Source organism: Elaeis guineensis, chromosome 6 (assembly GCF_000442705.2).
Source record: "Elaeis guineensis isolate ETL-2024a chromosome 6, EG11, whole genome shotgun sequence".
NCBI lineage: Eukaryota > Viridiplantae > Streptophyta > Magnoliopsida > Arecales > Arecaceae > Elaeis > Elaeis guineensis.
In genome coordinates, this window is record NC_025998.2 from 133171862 (window position 1) to 133187518 (window position 15657).

Genomic DNA, 15657 nt, shown 5'->3' on the forward strand with positions numbered 1-15657 from the left:
AGGTGGGCTCTGAATTGTACAAAACATTGCTTTGAATGATTAGCTTCATCTCAAGGAAAAGATTTATATCATAAAGATCCAGTTAGGCCAGTTATGATAACTTACAATCGTGCTTCACATAAATTGTATCGTACGCAAGGAATTGGCTGAAGTGATTTATGAATTTTACAATCAAACCAGTGCGGGATGCAGTTCCATATAATATGAAAAAAAGGTTGGAATTCAGTTTGACAATTTATTGAATGAACAAAATGCAAAATGGATGGATGAATGAATAAAGAGAGAAAATAACCATTTTATCATGCTACCCCCTTTATCCCCTCGCTGACAAATGTTTTATCTAAAATTTTACACAAGCAACTACATAAATCAATTAAAAAAGTCAACACCATACACATGAATTTTTTTTCAAAAAATAAATTTTTGCTTTTTTTTTTTTAATTTTGATAAGATGGGAGATTCACACTATTTTAATATGAATATATTTAAAAAAATTAAAAAAGATAATATTTCTAAAATTAATTCGAACCATATTGATAAAGTGATCAACTATATAGGACGTTATTTAGCCAGCAACCCCATTTGCCTCGTGATAAATATTTGAATGGAAATGGATCAAAGTAATAAAAGTTCACCTAATTGACATAAAGTTTACCTTACGAAAGATTCTAGTAGGGTGACTCTTACATAAAAATTTTATATTTAATTCTTTTATCATTTAATTTATGGGATAGATTATTGGATTTTTTTGAGATTTGAAAATTTTCATCTATAAAATTTTGATAAGCAAAGGGCGTTAGATAGAGGAGAGGAGAAAGGAAGAGGAGAAAAGAGAAAGAAAAAGGAGAAGAGCAGAAGGATGAGAGAGAAAGGCAACTTAATCATGCAAATTTGTGTTTTTGATTAGGTAGCAGTAGGCATATATTGATCCAAAATTCTAATAAGAATCTATATAGAAATAAATACTTAATCCCAGGTAAAAGTATAGTTCCAAAAGCCAAATTTAAAAAAAAAAAATTATCTAATTTTTAAATAAAATAAAAAATTTTAATTCCTATATTGGCGTCCACGTCTGGTCTGTTTACAGAACGGTCCTCCATGACGAGCGACGATTGGAAATTGAGCAGTGAGTGAATCAGCTATCAAAATTCCTCACATTGTTGGGTGAGCGTTGGGTAAGGCCCGGGTGCGATTCAGTCATTTCGTAGGGTACCACGTGGGCACATCTGTATGCAACAAGAGCGGGACTGGAGGGTTCGGGAGGTGGGGAGGGAGAAGTTGGCCATGGATCCGGAGTTGTGGAGCTGCCTCCTCCATTTTCGGCACCTATTGCTCACCACTTACCCCGATAACGCCGGGATCCGCCTCCTCCTCCTTCACCGCAGGGCCCAGTCCTTGCCGCTGATGGGTCACCAGAAGGTACCCTTTTTCTTTGATCTGTTAGTTGTCGTTTATCTTTATCTGATTCTTGGCAAGAAAGTGGTTAAATTTTTGAAATCTTTGCTTCCAATTGACTGGAACAAATGAAGATGCAATGGCAGAGGGTATGTGGCGTATCGGAATTCCATTCACAGACCGAGGAATTGGGAGAGTTCCGCTAACCACGGCCAGCCGAGTACGCGCGGGCACAGGATAATTTTCTAATTTGTTGGGTCATTCGGCCTGAATTGGAGAATTGAAGTCACAGACGTTGCATTGAAGGTATATGGACACATAAATTTTAGATGTAGAAGGTCCCTTGATTTAGAACTGCTTCGGAGAACTGTTAATTAATAGTTTGCTTGGTTGAAGAAGTTACTTATATAGGAAAGCAAAGGCAGCTAAAGAAATTACAATATCGGCAGATGTATAACTCAATAGTGTAAAATTTTCTAAGATCTTTAGTATAGATGTTACATTCTCTAAATTTTGACTTATGGTTACTGATTTGTCTGTTGTGCGATTTTTTGTCAAGTTGATTTCTTTTTGGCCGAGAAATATGCAAAATTTTATTTTTGCAAGAAAGGCATAGCAAATCTTATTTGCATTATTAGCTATGTAGACGAAGTAAAGTTTCCTGGCATTTCTTTGTTGGTTAAATTCGTCAACCCATCCATAACTTGACAGCCATTTGATTTGACTGATATAGATATATAATTTCATCTCATCAAATAATTGATTGGTTATCTCTGCCCGGTTGCATGTGAAATTTGTATTTCTTACGAAAAAAATAGTAATTACTCTAGAAAGCAGAAAATTATACTTAGAATGTGCACATAAATATATGACAAATGCCTATATTCATGATTCAGGCATGCATAAAAGAATTTATATGCATCATCCAAGTAATATAATTTTCTTTGAACTGTTTTCCAAAAGAGCCAAACTGTGTTAATATTAAATATGATGATGCCCATCAAAATCAGGTAAAAAGCTTGCATATGAACTTCAGCTTCTTGTTGCTGAAATCTCTACTACATAGACTTTATTTTTGTTTCTCTTCTTAATTTCTTACCTCATGCACATTTTCTTCTGCTTTTTTATGAATTCTGCTTCCACAAAAATCTGATATTTAAGGTATTGTTGATGTATCACTGGGTTCTCAGGATGCATTGGCCAGAGCCTCCTCTTTTAGAGTCTCCTTCATAAACTTGTACTCGCACATTGGAAAAGCCTTTTAATTCTTGCATATATAGGCTTCATTCTAATGTTCTCAAACCAATGCTTTCTCATTCTTGGGCTTGCACACAATGAGCCAAACTACCATACAAATTTTAGATGGTGCAATGCTAGTTCTCATGGAACTGCATTTGGGTCTCTTATTCCTTCAAGTACCAATCTGATGTGAATAGGGAAGCAGTAGTATAGATTTGACAGTTGAGAACAACGGCATAAGCAAGCTTGTATATAGCAAATGAAGTTCATCCTTCCATCAACAAATCTGTAGTGACTATTTTGCACCAAAAGTGGCAAGGAGCATTAGCTAGCATCGACCAAAAGAGAGAGAATTGTAGAAGTATTTTTAACTCATAAAACTGCTTTTTTTTTTAATATATGATCTTTTGAAGTCAGTTGAGATTTCTTTTGATGAGTGTATTCCAATTCAGCAATTATGCAATGTAGAAAGCTTTTTTTGTCAAGCAAAAGCAAGGATTTTTTTTCTCTCTCTTTTCCTCAAGGCATTACAGCCGGGAGCACTGTATAAATACTCAAGATTTTTCCAGCAAATAATTGATGTGGGACTAAATACACGCATGCACGAGCCCTCTCATACTTCCCCCATTTAAGTCCTAATGTCCTTGTCAGGCTAAGGGTCTAAATCTATGCATCCATTTATAAACATCATGATGAGCCCGTGGTTAGCTCCAATGAACCTGTACTACAGTATCCCCTAGTTCACATAGGCTATGGGCTGGGTCGACTCTAATATCATTTGTAACAACCTAGGATCTCACTCAAAAAGACTATCCAAAATATATTATTTGGATTCCTTGGTCCTATATAAGTATCCAGGATTTTTCTAGTGAATAACCAATATGGGACTAAATACACATCCACATGGGTCCTTAATAGGTAGTTGAAAAGACTTCACAAGTACTTTTGGACTAAAGATGCAGACTTTGGTAGCCTCCTTCTACTGAGACTATTTAATGACCATGAAACATGTTGTTTTCATTTATGTATTTCATGGTTGCAATAGTTTGGTGGATGATCTTGGTCTACTTCTTTAACTCCAAGTTTTGCTTTGTAATCCTTCTGTCTTCTTCCCTAATATTTAAGTCTTTAAGATACTTCATGCCACTACCAGAAATTGCATTGCATTTTTTTAAATGTTTATTATTGTCCGGAAAAATATGAGAAATCAATTATTATTTTGTGCAGAAATTGGAAATCTACTACTGTCTTTTCTAACTAATTTTTGGAGATATTGTTTTATTTATAATATGCATGATGCTGGTTGCCAGTGAATAACAACATTCTTTCAGTTGGCAATGCAAACAAAGAAATCAATGCAAGGATTTTATCCCCTTTCCATGTCATGTTTACAGAAGTTTATATTTTGCAACGTTGTGCTGCTAAGACAGGAGGGTTTGTCCCACAAGGGGTTGGAAAGCAAGAAATTCTAGAGGTTTCGTTTCTCAAGAATTCCATATCAATCTATCTTCTCTTTTATTTCTTTTAACTTAATTTATTCATTTTTTGGTCTCTTTCTCACCATGTTTTAAATTATTCTTCAGTTATGTTTTAAATTATGCTTCAGGTTATCAATTTGGGTACCAGTTGGGCTATTAACAAATTTCTTCTTGAGAATGAGATGACAGCTATGGATAATGATTGCACTGATGAGCTTATTTTTGCTGGTGATGGTCAGGTATGGTGTTGTAATAATTGAACCACATTAATTAGTTCAATGAAATAATATATTGTATGCAGGATATTGCAACTTGAGTGAATGAACATCACAGGGATGAGCAAGTCTCCAATCACAACTATGCAGTATCATATCTTTTCTCTTGTGGCATGAGGTCTTGTACTTCTTATATGTGCTCAACATTGAAGCATTTATTTCTTCAGGTTTTTTTTTATGTCATGCTTTAGAAATTCCATCAATCTGTTTCTTAAGCTATTGAGCTCTCTTTCACTAATCTAATTGAGTATGCTGTATTGTGCAGGGTCACTTTGAAGGTGCAAGGGCATTTGGCTCTTCTTCTATGCTCTCTCGAATTACCTTCCTGTGTGAATAGCATTTGCAGTTCTTTCTGCCTGCTACCTTCTCCTGAAAATGGGGAATTTATAGGTATATATCACATGCAGAGTTTCTAATGGCCTGCATTACTTGTATACCTGAACTATTATTTTTATAATCACCAATTCAATATTCACTAGGTCCTAATCTGCAAGATATTAGGAGATGGAAGAAGAGGCATTAAGGAGATAAAATAATGTCCTGGCAGAGTGCTTATCCGACAAAAGGGCTAGGATTTGTAGGTCCAGCTTTTACTTCATGGTTGGAAATATGAAACTTTCTGATTTGCCTCATAAATGTCCTCTTGGTTGGTCAAAAGTTCGGAATAGAGCTTAACCCTCAGCTTTGCCACAAAAGAAAAAAAGAAAAAAAAATCCATTTGCAAAATGATATCTGACCTCTATTTTTGGCTATGATGGGAGTATCACTTGACGAGAAACCTAATCTCCAGGTTCTATTCGTTGTTTTGGTAGGACTCATATCTGAACTGGTTGCCTTGGTATCTTCGTCCACCTGTGTTAAATTTAGATGACTGGAACATTAGAACCTTCTGATCATGATCGCTACTCAGGCTGCAGTCTTGATTATGTTCCAGGGTATAGTCCTTTTGGCTAGTGGAAGAGAGTTATTACGAGTGTTTTATAGCACTGCTTGATATGAAACAACACTTCGAACATACGTCCCTTGTGTATGCTGTTCCAGACCAGCATTATAATTTCTTTTTTATTGCATTGAAATGATTTTTTTATGACAAATGCACTTGTTTGATATCATAAATGTCATTAGTATGTCTTCTTCTCTGTTCATGTTCATCTTATTTAACTGACAGACTACCGACCGACTGATTTGCTGAACATGAAGTTTCTGGCAGTGAGGATTCAAACGTTTACTTCTATGATTTAACTTGGCCAAAGCACACTTGTAAATAAGCTGCAGGCTGCCCCTTGCAAGATTTTACTGCACATAGAAAACCTCAAACTTTATCTCAGCAATGCTGATTTACTTATTTATTTATTTATTTTGTCACAGCAGGGGCATGGTTCTTTGATTATAAGAGTTGCCTGGAATCACGGGGAGAACTTGGTGGCATCATCTGATTCAGATGTAATAGTAATTGTTTGGAAGTAAGCAAAGACAGCTTGACTCTTCTATGCAGTGTCCTGATTTGATGGTCTGGAAGGCTTGAAAAACATTGATCAATCTGCTGTAGAGCATGAAACATCGATCTGCTATGGAGAGACATTGATTTGTGCACAAAAAGAAGAGCAAAAAAGATAGCTGGAGTTGATCCGGCTGGGAAGTCTTCAATGCTTAAGTCAGACAAGGTTTTGGAAAACAGTAGAAGCGAGAGAACAATAGTGTAGAATAATCTTAGATGCATATATGATATCCTGAGCTTTCTTTTTATATAAATGTGGAATCCTTGTTTCATTGGAGTTGGACTCTTTAGACTCTTGAATTATGTGAAAAGCTATTTCTTGGCTTTCCTTATCTAGATTCGTCTACAAACTTGAGTCCAACTGAAATTGGTCCATTGCTATATCATATGTCAACTTGTGATAGGTAGGCTTAATTTTGGACATATTATAATGCCTTCCATTTCCATGCCCAAGCCATTAATTTTGCTCAACTGAGGAAGTAGCAGTGAGGTATGATCCACCTCATTTTGCTTATTTTTTAGGTCATAGCTTATCTATTTAGCTCCTGATGACTTGAGGTGGCAATTGTGAATTTTTAACAGATTGTTTTGGAGTGATTTATTTGAAATCCGAAAAGGCTAACAGTTTGTATAACAAGATATATGGCATCTATCATATTGGGAATGTGATTGGCCATGTAGATCTTTGGTTGCTCTGAGCCATTGTGATCTTCTTGTTCTGAGAGCCATTTCTTATATTGAGAGCCGTTGAGGTCAGCTTCTTGACTTGAGAGTTGTTGAGGTCAGCTTCTTGATTTGAGAGTTGTGAAGGTGTGGACTCTTAGACATTTGCCCTAAGCTTACATGACAGTTTTCTAATATGGCCAAAATCAATCCATTCACAAGTTGACATGTGGCATTACAGAACTAGTTTCAGTTGGACTCATATTTTTAGATTGATTTAAATAAGATAAGTCGAGATAGAGTTTTTTATGTGATTTAAGATTTTGAAGACTCTAACGTAATGGGACAAGGACTCCTCATTTATAAAAGAGGATTCAGGGTATCCAATATGCATATGATATTGTTCCATATTATTTTTCTTTCTCTTTTGTTGTTCTTTAAAGTCTTGTTTGACTTAAGCATTGAAGGTTTCTTAGTTGGATCAGCTTTGATGACCTCCTTTGCTTTTCTTTTTGTATGTAGATCAGCATCTTTTCATGATAGATCGGTACTTCATGCTCTATAATAGATTGATTGATACCCTTTTTGCTTTCCAGGTTATCAAATCAAGTTTTGGCACCAACAGAGTTCTCGATGAACACAACCAAATATAACAATTCTCGCAGGGATATAGTGTCATTTTCTTTGATCTGCACAGATGTGTGGTCTGCACAGATGTGATTGGGAAAAATGATATCTTCAATTCTTCAGCTTAAGCTTTATGTCTATTGATGTAGGTATTTTGAAAATAAAGTACTGAAACTCTTGGTATTTGTTGTTGTGCACATTTTTTATGTTGTTTTTTCTTTTATTTTGCATTGTTATTGGGGCCTATCAAGCTTTTTGCCCATAGATGTAGGTATTGGAATCGGAGTATAGGATACTCTCTTGGTATTTGTTGCTATGTCAGTTTTTTATGCTGTCTCGTCGTTTACTTTTATTGCTGGTGTGGTTTTTTAAATTTTAGTATGATAAAGAATGCCAAATACTGAATATACGGGAAAGGATGGCTCAGACAAAAACATTTTTACAACTTTATGCTGTGTGATCTACCAGGGGCACTGGCATTAAACATAAGCATGTCATCTGGAAATTGTTTCTTTCATTTTGGTACAGGTCTTTTTTTTTTTTTTTATTGGTAAATACGGGGCAAGTCTTTTTTTTTTTTTTTGCTATTTTCTATGTGATCATTTTAGACGCCAGGTGACAGATAAGAAGTTTGCCCTTTTCTTCGTGAAATTTATCTTCTCTATGAAAAGTGCAAAGAACGGACGCTTGCTTTGGTGAGGCCTGCTGGGCTCTAAGCCTTGCCGAGGGGATCCCTGTATGTTAATGATAAAAAAATCCAAAATGCTTTAGTAACTCGACAAAAAGCAATTTAAAAAAGTCGCTCCGTTTGTTGTATTCTCATTTCTCCCTTTAAATTTTACCATGGCGTTTATTCGACCCTACTATGAGAGAATTAATTCGAAAATTCAAGTCACGGTAAATTAAGTTGCTGGTGGACCTCGTCTACCTCTGGATATATACTCTACTATATAGCAAGAATGCATTAAGCATTCAGCTCTAGTCACTAAAGTGGTGATATCAGCCACCCATATTAGGCTGCTGCTTTGAGACAATGCACTGGATTTGATCAGAGTATACCAAACATTACCATACAAAAAAGAAAAGGTGCCCAATGTATGCCAATACTTGCCATGTTACAAAAGTCAACAAATTCATGCACAAATCTTCCCATACCTACATAACAATTATGATACGCCCACTCATGTGAATCTCTGCAAACCAAAACCCGTGGTCATTTACGGCATTTCGAGACAAGGGTTGCTCCATTGAGTTGAATGTATCTCGCCATCTTGTAAACCTTATGCTGGCATTATTTTCTTTATGATATTAACATTTCATTCCTTCACATGCTAACAATTTTTAGGTTGTTGTTACTTCATGAATTTTATAGTTTTAACCTGCATCATGGGATGATGATGACTATCTTCTTCTTTTTTTCTTTTGGATTGATGGTGGAACTGATCGGAATGATTATAATAAAATATCAAACCATTAATTCGTGGAGCTCCTGGACCAGATCCGAAACAGACTGAAGCCCGGTCGGACCGGCGCCGCCTCCCTCGAGGGAATCAGCATCCCGTGCACCACGTGGGCGATCAGCACTGGTCGGAGATCAAACCATGTCTGACTACAAAACACCATATGTCCGACGGCTTCTTAATCTTTCTCCTCTCTCCTTTGTGTCCCCTCCTTTGTGACTGCGAGTCACCGATCGCCAGGCACTCCTCGGCCTTTCTTTATGGACCCCTCCCCATCACTTCCCAAACCACTCCTCTCTCTCCTGCTCCTCCTCCTCCTCTTCTCTCCTCTCTCCTTCTCTGACTCCGATCTGTTCGAGTCTTGGTGCAAGGAGCACAGCAAGAGATACGCCTCCGAGGAGGAGAAGCTGGCCCGCTTCCGGGCTTTCGAGGACAACCGCGCCTTCGTCACCGAGCACAACGCTGCCGCCAATTCCTCCTACACCCTCACCCTCAACGCCTTTGCCGATCTCACCCACCATGAGTTCCGGGCCCTTCGCCTGGGTCTCAGCCCCCGCCTCGCCGTGCCCTCGGACAACCGGACGGCCTTTCGGGGATTTGTCGGTGACGTTCCTGACTCGATTGATTGGAGGAAGAAGGGGGCTGTCACCCAAATTAAGGATCAGGGCAGCTGCGGTATGTTTGCCTTCTTTTTCTTTTATCTATTTCGTTAGTTAAGAAAGTTTTTTTTTTGTTTTCTTCCTATTAAAAAAAAAGCTTCCTTTTTAATTTCATAATTCCTTGTTGGTTTGATCCTATATTTCCAGATTGTGAACCATTAGAAAGAAGTAGCGATTAAAGATAATTTTAAAGAATTCTATTTACTACTTTAAGATTCTAGCAATTCTTCATCTCAATAGAGACTCTAGGTATCATCATTCGTCCATTGATTTATGACATCCGTTAGCAGAGGTAGATCCTTTTGATGATTGAGGCCATCCTGGCCATGCTCTACATCATAGCCAATTCGGACTTGATGGGTTTAATATTTCAATAGTTGCCAAACTTTTAGGAGGTATTTGGTTGGTGGGTGTTGGGGTCTGGAATCGGAATGGGTGACTTAAATGGTTGGAAGGAGTCCTATTCCAATTTCGATTCTGGTGTGGAATGGGAATGGCCCAATTTATCTAAAGCTCAATCTCTACTCTCCCTTGAGGATTCAAATTTTCATGTCAATTCCAGTTTTGATTCTGGTCACGAATTGACTTGATCATGGGCCGGGCTTGGGCCTAGAAAATATCAAATTTTACATAGGCTCGGCTCGAAGCCCGATTAAAAATGAATAGAGTTTAGGCTCGAGGCCCAGCTAAGGATCAGCTCTAATCATGAAACAAACGCTTCAGGAGATTTGACCATTCTGATTCTGATTCCAATCCATTTCGATTTCCATTCTGATTTCGATTATGGTTGCTAACTAATCACCCCCTTAGTGTATGGGCTTTCATAAGGTGATTGACTACTGGCTTCATAAGGTACTGGACATTTCCTATTCTTTTAACTTACCAGCATAGTTATTAGGGCATTGGAGTTTTCATTGAGAGTGTCACTCTTGGTTGCCAAATTTGACAATTATTTGGATTTCTCACAGCAACTTCCTGTAAGATTTGCCAACTAGTGAATTTTTTGAAGCATGATCCAGTGAATATGTGTAGCTCTCCGTTGCTAGATTTGTCACACTAAAAAATTCTATCCTCGCTAGATTTCTCACTGCATGTGTAACTCTCCATTGCGAGATTTGTCACATTAAAAAAATTTTCTAGTAGTTATGCATTGCTAGATTTCTCACTGAAGGACTTGGAGTACCTATGAGATTAGCCACTGGACATTTTCTTTTGAGGTTTTCACAATGAGGAACTGTTGTTGTGTCTTGTAGAAACAGAGCCAAAAGAAAAGGCCAGCTCTTCTGCAAGCCTTATTAATCATTTCTGAGCAAGGCATGTAGTGTAGTTTTGGAATCCTTGTACAAAACATGAACAATATCAAATGCTCTCGAGCATTCCCACTATTTAAACATAAGTTTTTGTCTTATAAAGTGGCTTATACTTTGCTTGTGGGATCTATGTCAGTAAACAATGTGAATGTTAATAAGTGTCATCTCGTATGCTTGATCTGTCTTAGCAGTACCATTGTGGAACAAGTAGTTGTAGATGCCCTCATGATTCTGTTGGTATAGCAAACATTAGGAACTAGTGAAAGTCTAACACGTAGAATCTATATTCTTTAATTTACTTTTGTCATTTTTTTAATGCAATTTTGTGATAGTTCAATATAACAACTTGTAATAACACACTGTGTATCTAGCTAGGCTTATAATATTTCTTGATCAAGTTAGAATTCAAACCTAGCCAGCATGTTTCTTATACTGTTATGTAGGGTGATTTGTCAACTCCATGTTTCATTATGCCATATATATCTAGCACATATTGTATGGTTCTTGGGTATGTTAATTCTTGCATCGATGTTGAAATCAAAATATCATCTTCCTATAAATTTCAGAAAGAAAAAGGCTTGGCTTAAAAATCACTGACATCAGGGGTGGCTAATATCACTGTGTTGTTGCTTAAAAGCATAAAACAACCAACCTCAGTAATTGCACAAACTCATTTTGGGTGCAAGTACAATCCAGTCTGGGGACAGAAATTCTCTCTTAACAGTAATCTTCTATATGGGGATGATGAGAGGAAGCATGGAGCTCTCTGGTGCAGAAATTAAGGAGAAATCATTGGACAAATACTCATGGTTTAGATAAAATTTCTATTTCTTAAGGATGAGTTTGCAACCTTCATGGTTGTTTCATGACATTGATTTTTGGAAAAATGAGGGACTGAACTGAATTTGTAGGTGTGTATGCTAGGTAGGATGGAAGAGAAAGCACAGTGGACAAAATTTGGTAAGGGAGGCTTCTGGAGAGCTAGAAATATGCTTGGGCAGTGTATAATTTAGGTTGACTTTCTCTTCCATGGAAATCTTTTCATTTCCTAACAAAAGTAAGGAAGAGGCTTAAGGTTGTGATTCTGTTTTTTCATGGCATCTCTCCTTCAAAATTGAAAATAATTGTCTGTGATGCCCCTGTTGGCTCTTTCATCTTGGAGGATTGTGGGTCATGACTCACAGGACAGTGATACTGCCATGTCAAAGGGATTCTTGTCAAAGATATCTCCCAACAGCCTTTAGATTCTAGCAATCCTTCCTTTTTATGCAACCCTTGGCATCCTTACCTACAGCTATGCCAGTCTTAATCATCTGTTAGTTAATAGGGGAAACCGATCCCCCCATGATATTTATTCATGCAAAGCTGATCTTTATGTAGAAACATTTGCAGACAAGCGTCCATCACTTTCTTTCATGTTACTATTATCAAAAAGCAGATTATGGCCATCTCAGTCATTCACTCCATACTTTCATCAGTTGAGTGGGACAATTAATGGTTATAGCAAAGGTTAGATAATGTGTATGGTGTTGTATTATTTATTACTCGGCTTGGTATGGAGGTTGGGGCTAGGATGTGGAAAACAGGTAGGAGTATTTATTGGATGATTGTGACACCATCAGCCAACAGAGTTTCGGAGATTTACCTAATCTTTTGTGAAAATTGTGCATCAGCAAACTCCAACTTTTAGGTTATATGCTTTGCTCTTCCTTTTGAATGGAATTTAGTCCTAAGAAGGGTATAGTTTGAAAAAGGGGAGTTTGTTTAAAGCAAGCAAAAATAAACTAAATCGTAGTCCCAGTTTTGGTTGATTCAGTTGTTTGAAGTTCAGATTTTCATTTTAGTGGATCTTTTTTTCTTTATTATTTTCAATCAAAGTCATGCTCTAATTATTGACTTTTTCATAATAACTTCGCCTTTGCACCAACTTTTCCTTTTTCCATCAAAGAAAATTTTGGGAGTGTCACATGTAACAAAGAAGAGGAGAACAAGAAAGAAAAGCATGGAATGCAATAAGACTAGCAGATGATTGATCAAGGATAGCAGTTGCAATTTTTTCCCACCAATTTGTGCTAAACTCTAGGAATTTCTGCTTGATTCAATTTCTGCAACATCATCTAATGAATATTATTGGGTTATGGTAGCTTTCTGCAAGAAATAAGGTTTGACAATTGGATCTATGGCATGCAAAAGATGGTGCCTAGGATTTGATTCAATTTCTGCAACTTTTCCTTTTTCCATCAAAATCACAAAAATTAAAACTGGACAAGATCCAATAAATTGAATCATACTTTTCTTATCTTATCAGGTTTTCCAGTATTATAAATGGCCTCTTTGTAGAAACTTCCCTTTTCTTTTCACTATGATAGAAAACTTCCTTCATGATGAGAGAACATTAATACTGCCTCATGTTATGATGTGTTGTAACTAACAGCAAGAGAGCTCATCAAATCTAGCATTGCTACTCTTCATACAAAGTAAGTTGTTCTAAAATTCTTTTTATTCAATTAATGTTTGGCTGTTTTTCCAGGTGCTTGTTGGGCCTTCTCAGCCACTGGTGCAATTGAAGGAATAAATCAGATTGTGACTGGATCTCTGGTGAGCCTTTCTGAACAGGAGTTATGTGATTGTGATCGAACTTATAATAGTGGATGTGGTGGTGGACTCATGGATTATGCATTTAAGTGGGTAATACAAAATCATGGTATTGACACTGAGGATGATTATCCCTATCAAGCTGCAGAAAAGACCTGTCTCAAGAACAAGGTAGTGCTTTGTATGTCAGCAGCAACGTGGCCTTATCTGGACCCAAGCTTTTACTTCATTAAGCAATTTTTTGTTATGTCACCAATAGATATTTACTAATGCCATACTTGTCCAATTACAGCTAAACCATCGCATTGTAACAATTGATGGCTACACCGACATACCCCTGGACAGCGAGGATCTCTTACTTCAGGCTGTTGCAACCCAGCCTGTGAGCGTAGGTATATGTGGCAGTGAGAGAGCATTTCAATTATACTCAAAGGTCAGGACTACTCTGAAGGATATTAATTTTTCTGTTGAAAAACTTTTCTTAAAGGTTTAACTTTTCACAGCTTATGGTCATTTATTTTTTGATGCCAGGGTATCTTCACCGGCCCATGTTCGACATCTTTGGACCATGCTGTACTTATTGTAGGATATGGTTCAGAAGATGGTGTTGATTACTGGATTTTGAAGAACTCATGGGGAACAAACTGGGGAATGGATGGGTATATGCATATGCTTCGCAATAGTGGAAATGCACAAGGGGTCTGTGGTATAAACATGCTTGCATCTTACCCAACAAAGACGAGTCCAAATCCACCTCCTTCACCAGGCCCAGGTCCAACAAAGTGTAGTTTTCTGACCTACTGTCCAGCAGGTAACACCTGCTGCTGCACTTGGCGTGTGCTGGGACTATGTCTTTCATGGAGTTGTTGCGAGCTAGAAAATGCTGTTTGTTGTAAGGATCACCGCTCTTGTTGCCCATCTGATTACCCCATCTGCGATACCAGCGGGAACCGATGCTTTAAGGTGTTGTCACCTCGACAAACATGCTTACCTTACTGTTATTGACTTGTTTGTTTGCAAATTTTGACATGTTTTTTTTCCCCAATCTGTTGTTTCTTTTTTTCTCTTTCGTTCTGCTTTTCAAAATTGTTTAGATATTTGTGATGCTGTTTTTTTTGTTTTTTTTTGGCCCTTTTCTTGGTCCGGTTAAATGTTGTGTAGCCTGCACACGAAGTATGGCTTGATTGTTATAGCATTATTTATATATTTGGCATTCTGTCTATTTAAGTGTTTATGCTTGGTTCTTTGTGATGCATGTTTCTTAGAATCTCCTATAATTCCTAAGCTTCATCTGATGACTTTGACCATGAATTTTGGTATTCTCAATCTTATTGTTCACTGACTCCCATCCTCGCAGGGTAATGGAAATTCCACTAGGGTAAAAGGAATTGAAAGGAAAAATTCTTACTTGGGATTTGATTCCTGGAATGATTTGCTTAAGGTGTGGGATCCATAACGTCCAGGATTATTGCCAGCAAGGTATAACAGTAGTTCTTACTGGTCATGCCGTTAGCTACATGTTTTCTTCACGCTGACTAGAATGCTACATTATGCTCACAGATTTCCCCTTTCAGAGGAGTATCTTTCCTCCATGTAAGACATATGGTGAGCTCACTTTTTCTGTGACACCATTTTTGTTGTACCAGTTGGTGTACTTGGAGATTCACAGGGTCTTCATGATTATTGGTAAATTAGCATGTAGGCAATACCAGAGTTCAGCTATAAGCAGAGGTTGATGTATACATTTGTATGATGTGTTAATTATAAATTTTCAAACTGCAATATTAGCATAAAATGTGATTAAGACAGAGGTGCTTGCCATGTGGAGACTGCTTAATTTAGTTTGTACCAAGGCTCTTTTCTTGGAAAGCATGCCATGTTGTCACTAAATGATTTATAAATCTCTGCAACATTATCTGGAGCATTTTCTTTTTAACCTGCCTATCTCGTTTGTCATTTGTTATGGGGTGCATAAGTGGCTGTTGAAAAAGATCCACCATCGGTATCCAAGTTCTGTTGGTCCTGGAGGATGTAATCACACCGTCGGCAGTATTTGGGTAAAATTCGAGTTGTTAGAAGGGTGCAAGGTGGGACTGACTTTATCAATTCTGTTAATTGAGTTTTATTGCGAGGTCTAACATTGATGAACATCTAATGGAAGCCTGTAATAGTCATTCTATTGATAATGCATTGAATGTCAATGCATATTAATCGGCCGTGGCTGGATACTTTCGGATGAATTCTAAATCAGCCTTTTCTTCTGCATTCTGGTTCCCTGATAATTGTGGTAAAGATGGCTTTTGGTGAAGACCTACAGTTCATTCATCAACAGCAAAACAGCGAGACAAAGTTTTTTTGGTCTTTTTGGACTACTGCCTTGTTAGCCGGCGAGTTAAATCATGGAAGGCTTATTCAGCGATCTTAATGTGGTCAAACACGGATGCTGAAATTTGTATTA

General features: G+C 37.4%; 2 protein-coding genes across 5 annotated transcripts; both read left to right on the top strand.

Moving 5' to 3' along the window:
* Window positions 1-1120: 1120 nt before the first annotated feature.
* LOC105046392 (uncharacterized) lies at window positions 1121-7512 on the top strand. 4 transcript variants are annotated; one of them, XM_073259941.1, is made up of 9 exons: window positions 1121-1419; window positions 1530-1701; window positions 4029-4108; window positions 4218-4351; window positions 4446-4505; window positions 4653-4777; window positions 5556-5596; window positions 5756-5850; window positions 7145-7512. In XM_073259941.1, exons 4-9 carry the CDS (start codon window positions 4311-4313, stop codon window positions 7266-7268), a joined length of 486 nt encoding a protein of 161 aa, XP_073116042.1. In that variant the 5' UTR covers window positions 1121-1419; window positions 1530-1701; window positions 4029-4108; window positions 4218-4310; the 3' UTR covers window positions 7269-7512. The 4 variants fall into 4 exon arrangements, with proteins under 4 accessions (XP_073116042.1, XP_073116041.1, XP_073116043.1 ...); XM_073259940.1 differs by having other exon boundaries at window positions 1126-1419; window positions 4241-4351; XM_073259942.1 differs by having other exon boundaries at window positions 1126-1419; window positions 4241-4351; window positions 5759-5850.
* Window positions 7513-8790: 1278 nt separating this feature from the next.
* On the top strand, window positions 8791-15135 carry LOC105046391 (low-temperature-induced cysteine proteinase). Its single transcript, XM_010924963.3, has 6 exons — window positions 8791-9310; window positions 13135-13370; window positions 13492-13632; window positions 13731-14162; window positions 14557-14678; window positions 14760-15135. Exons 1-5 carry the CDS (start codon window positions 8896-8898, stop codon window positions 14653-14655), a joined length of 1323 nt encoding a protein of 440 aa, XP_010923265.1. The 5' UTR covers window positions 8791-8895; the 3' UTR covers window positions 14656-14678; window positions 14760-15135.
* The last annotated feature ends 522 nt before the right edge of the window (window positions 15136-15657 follow it).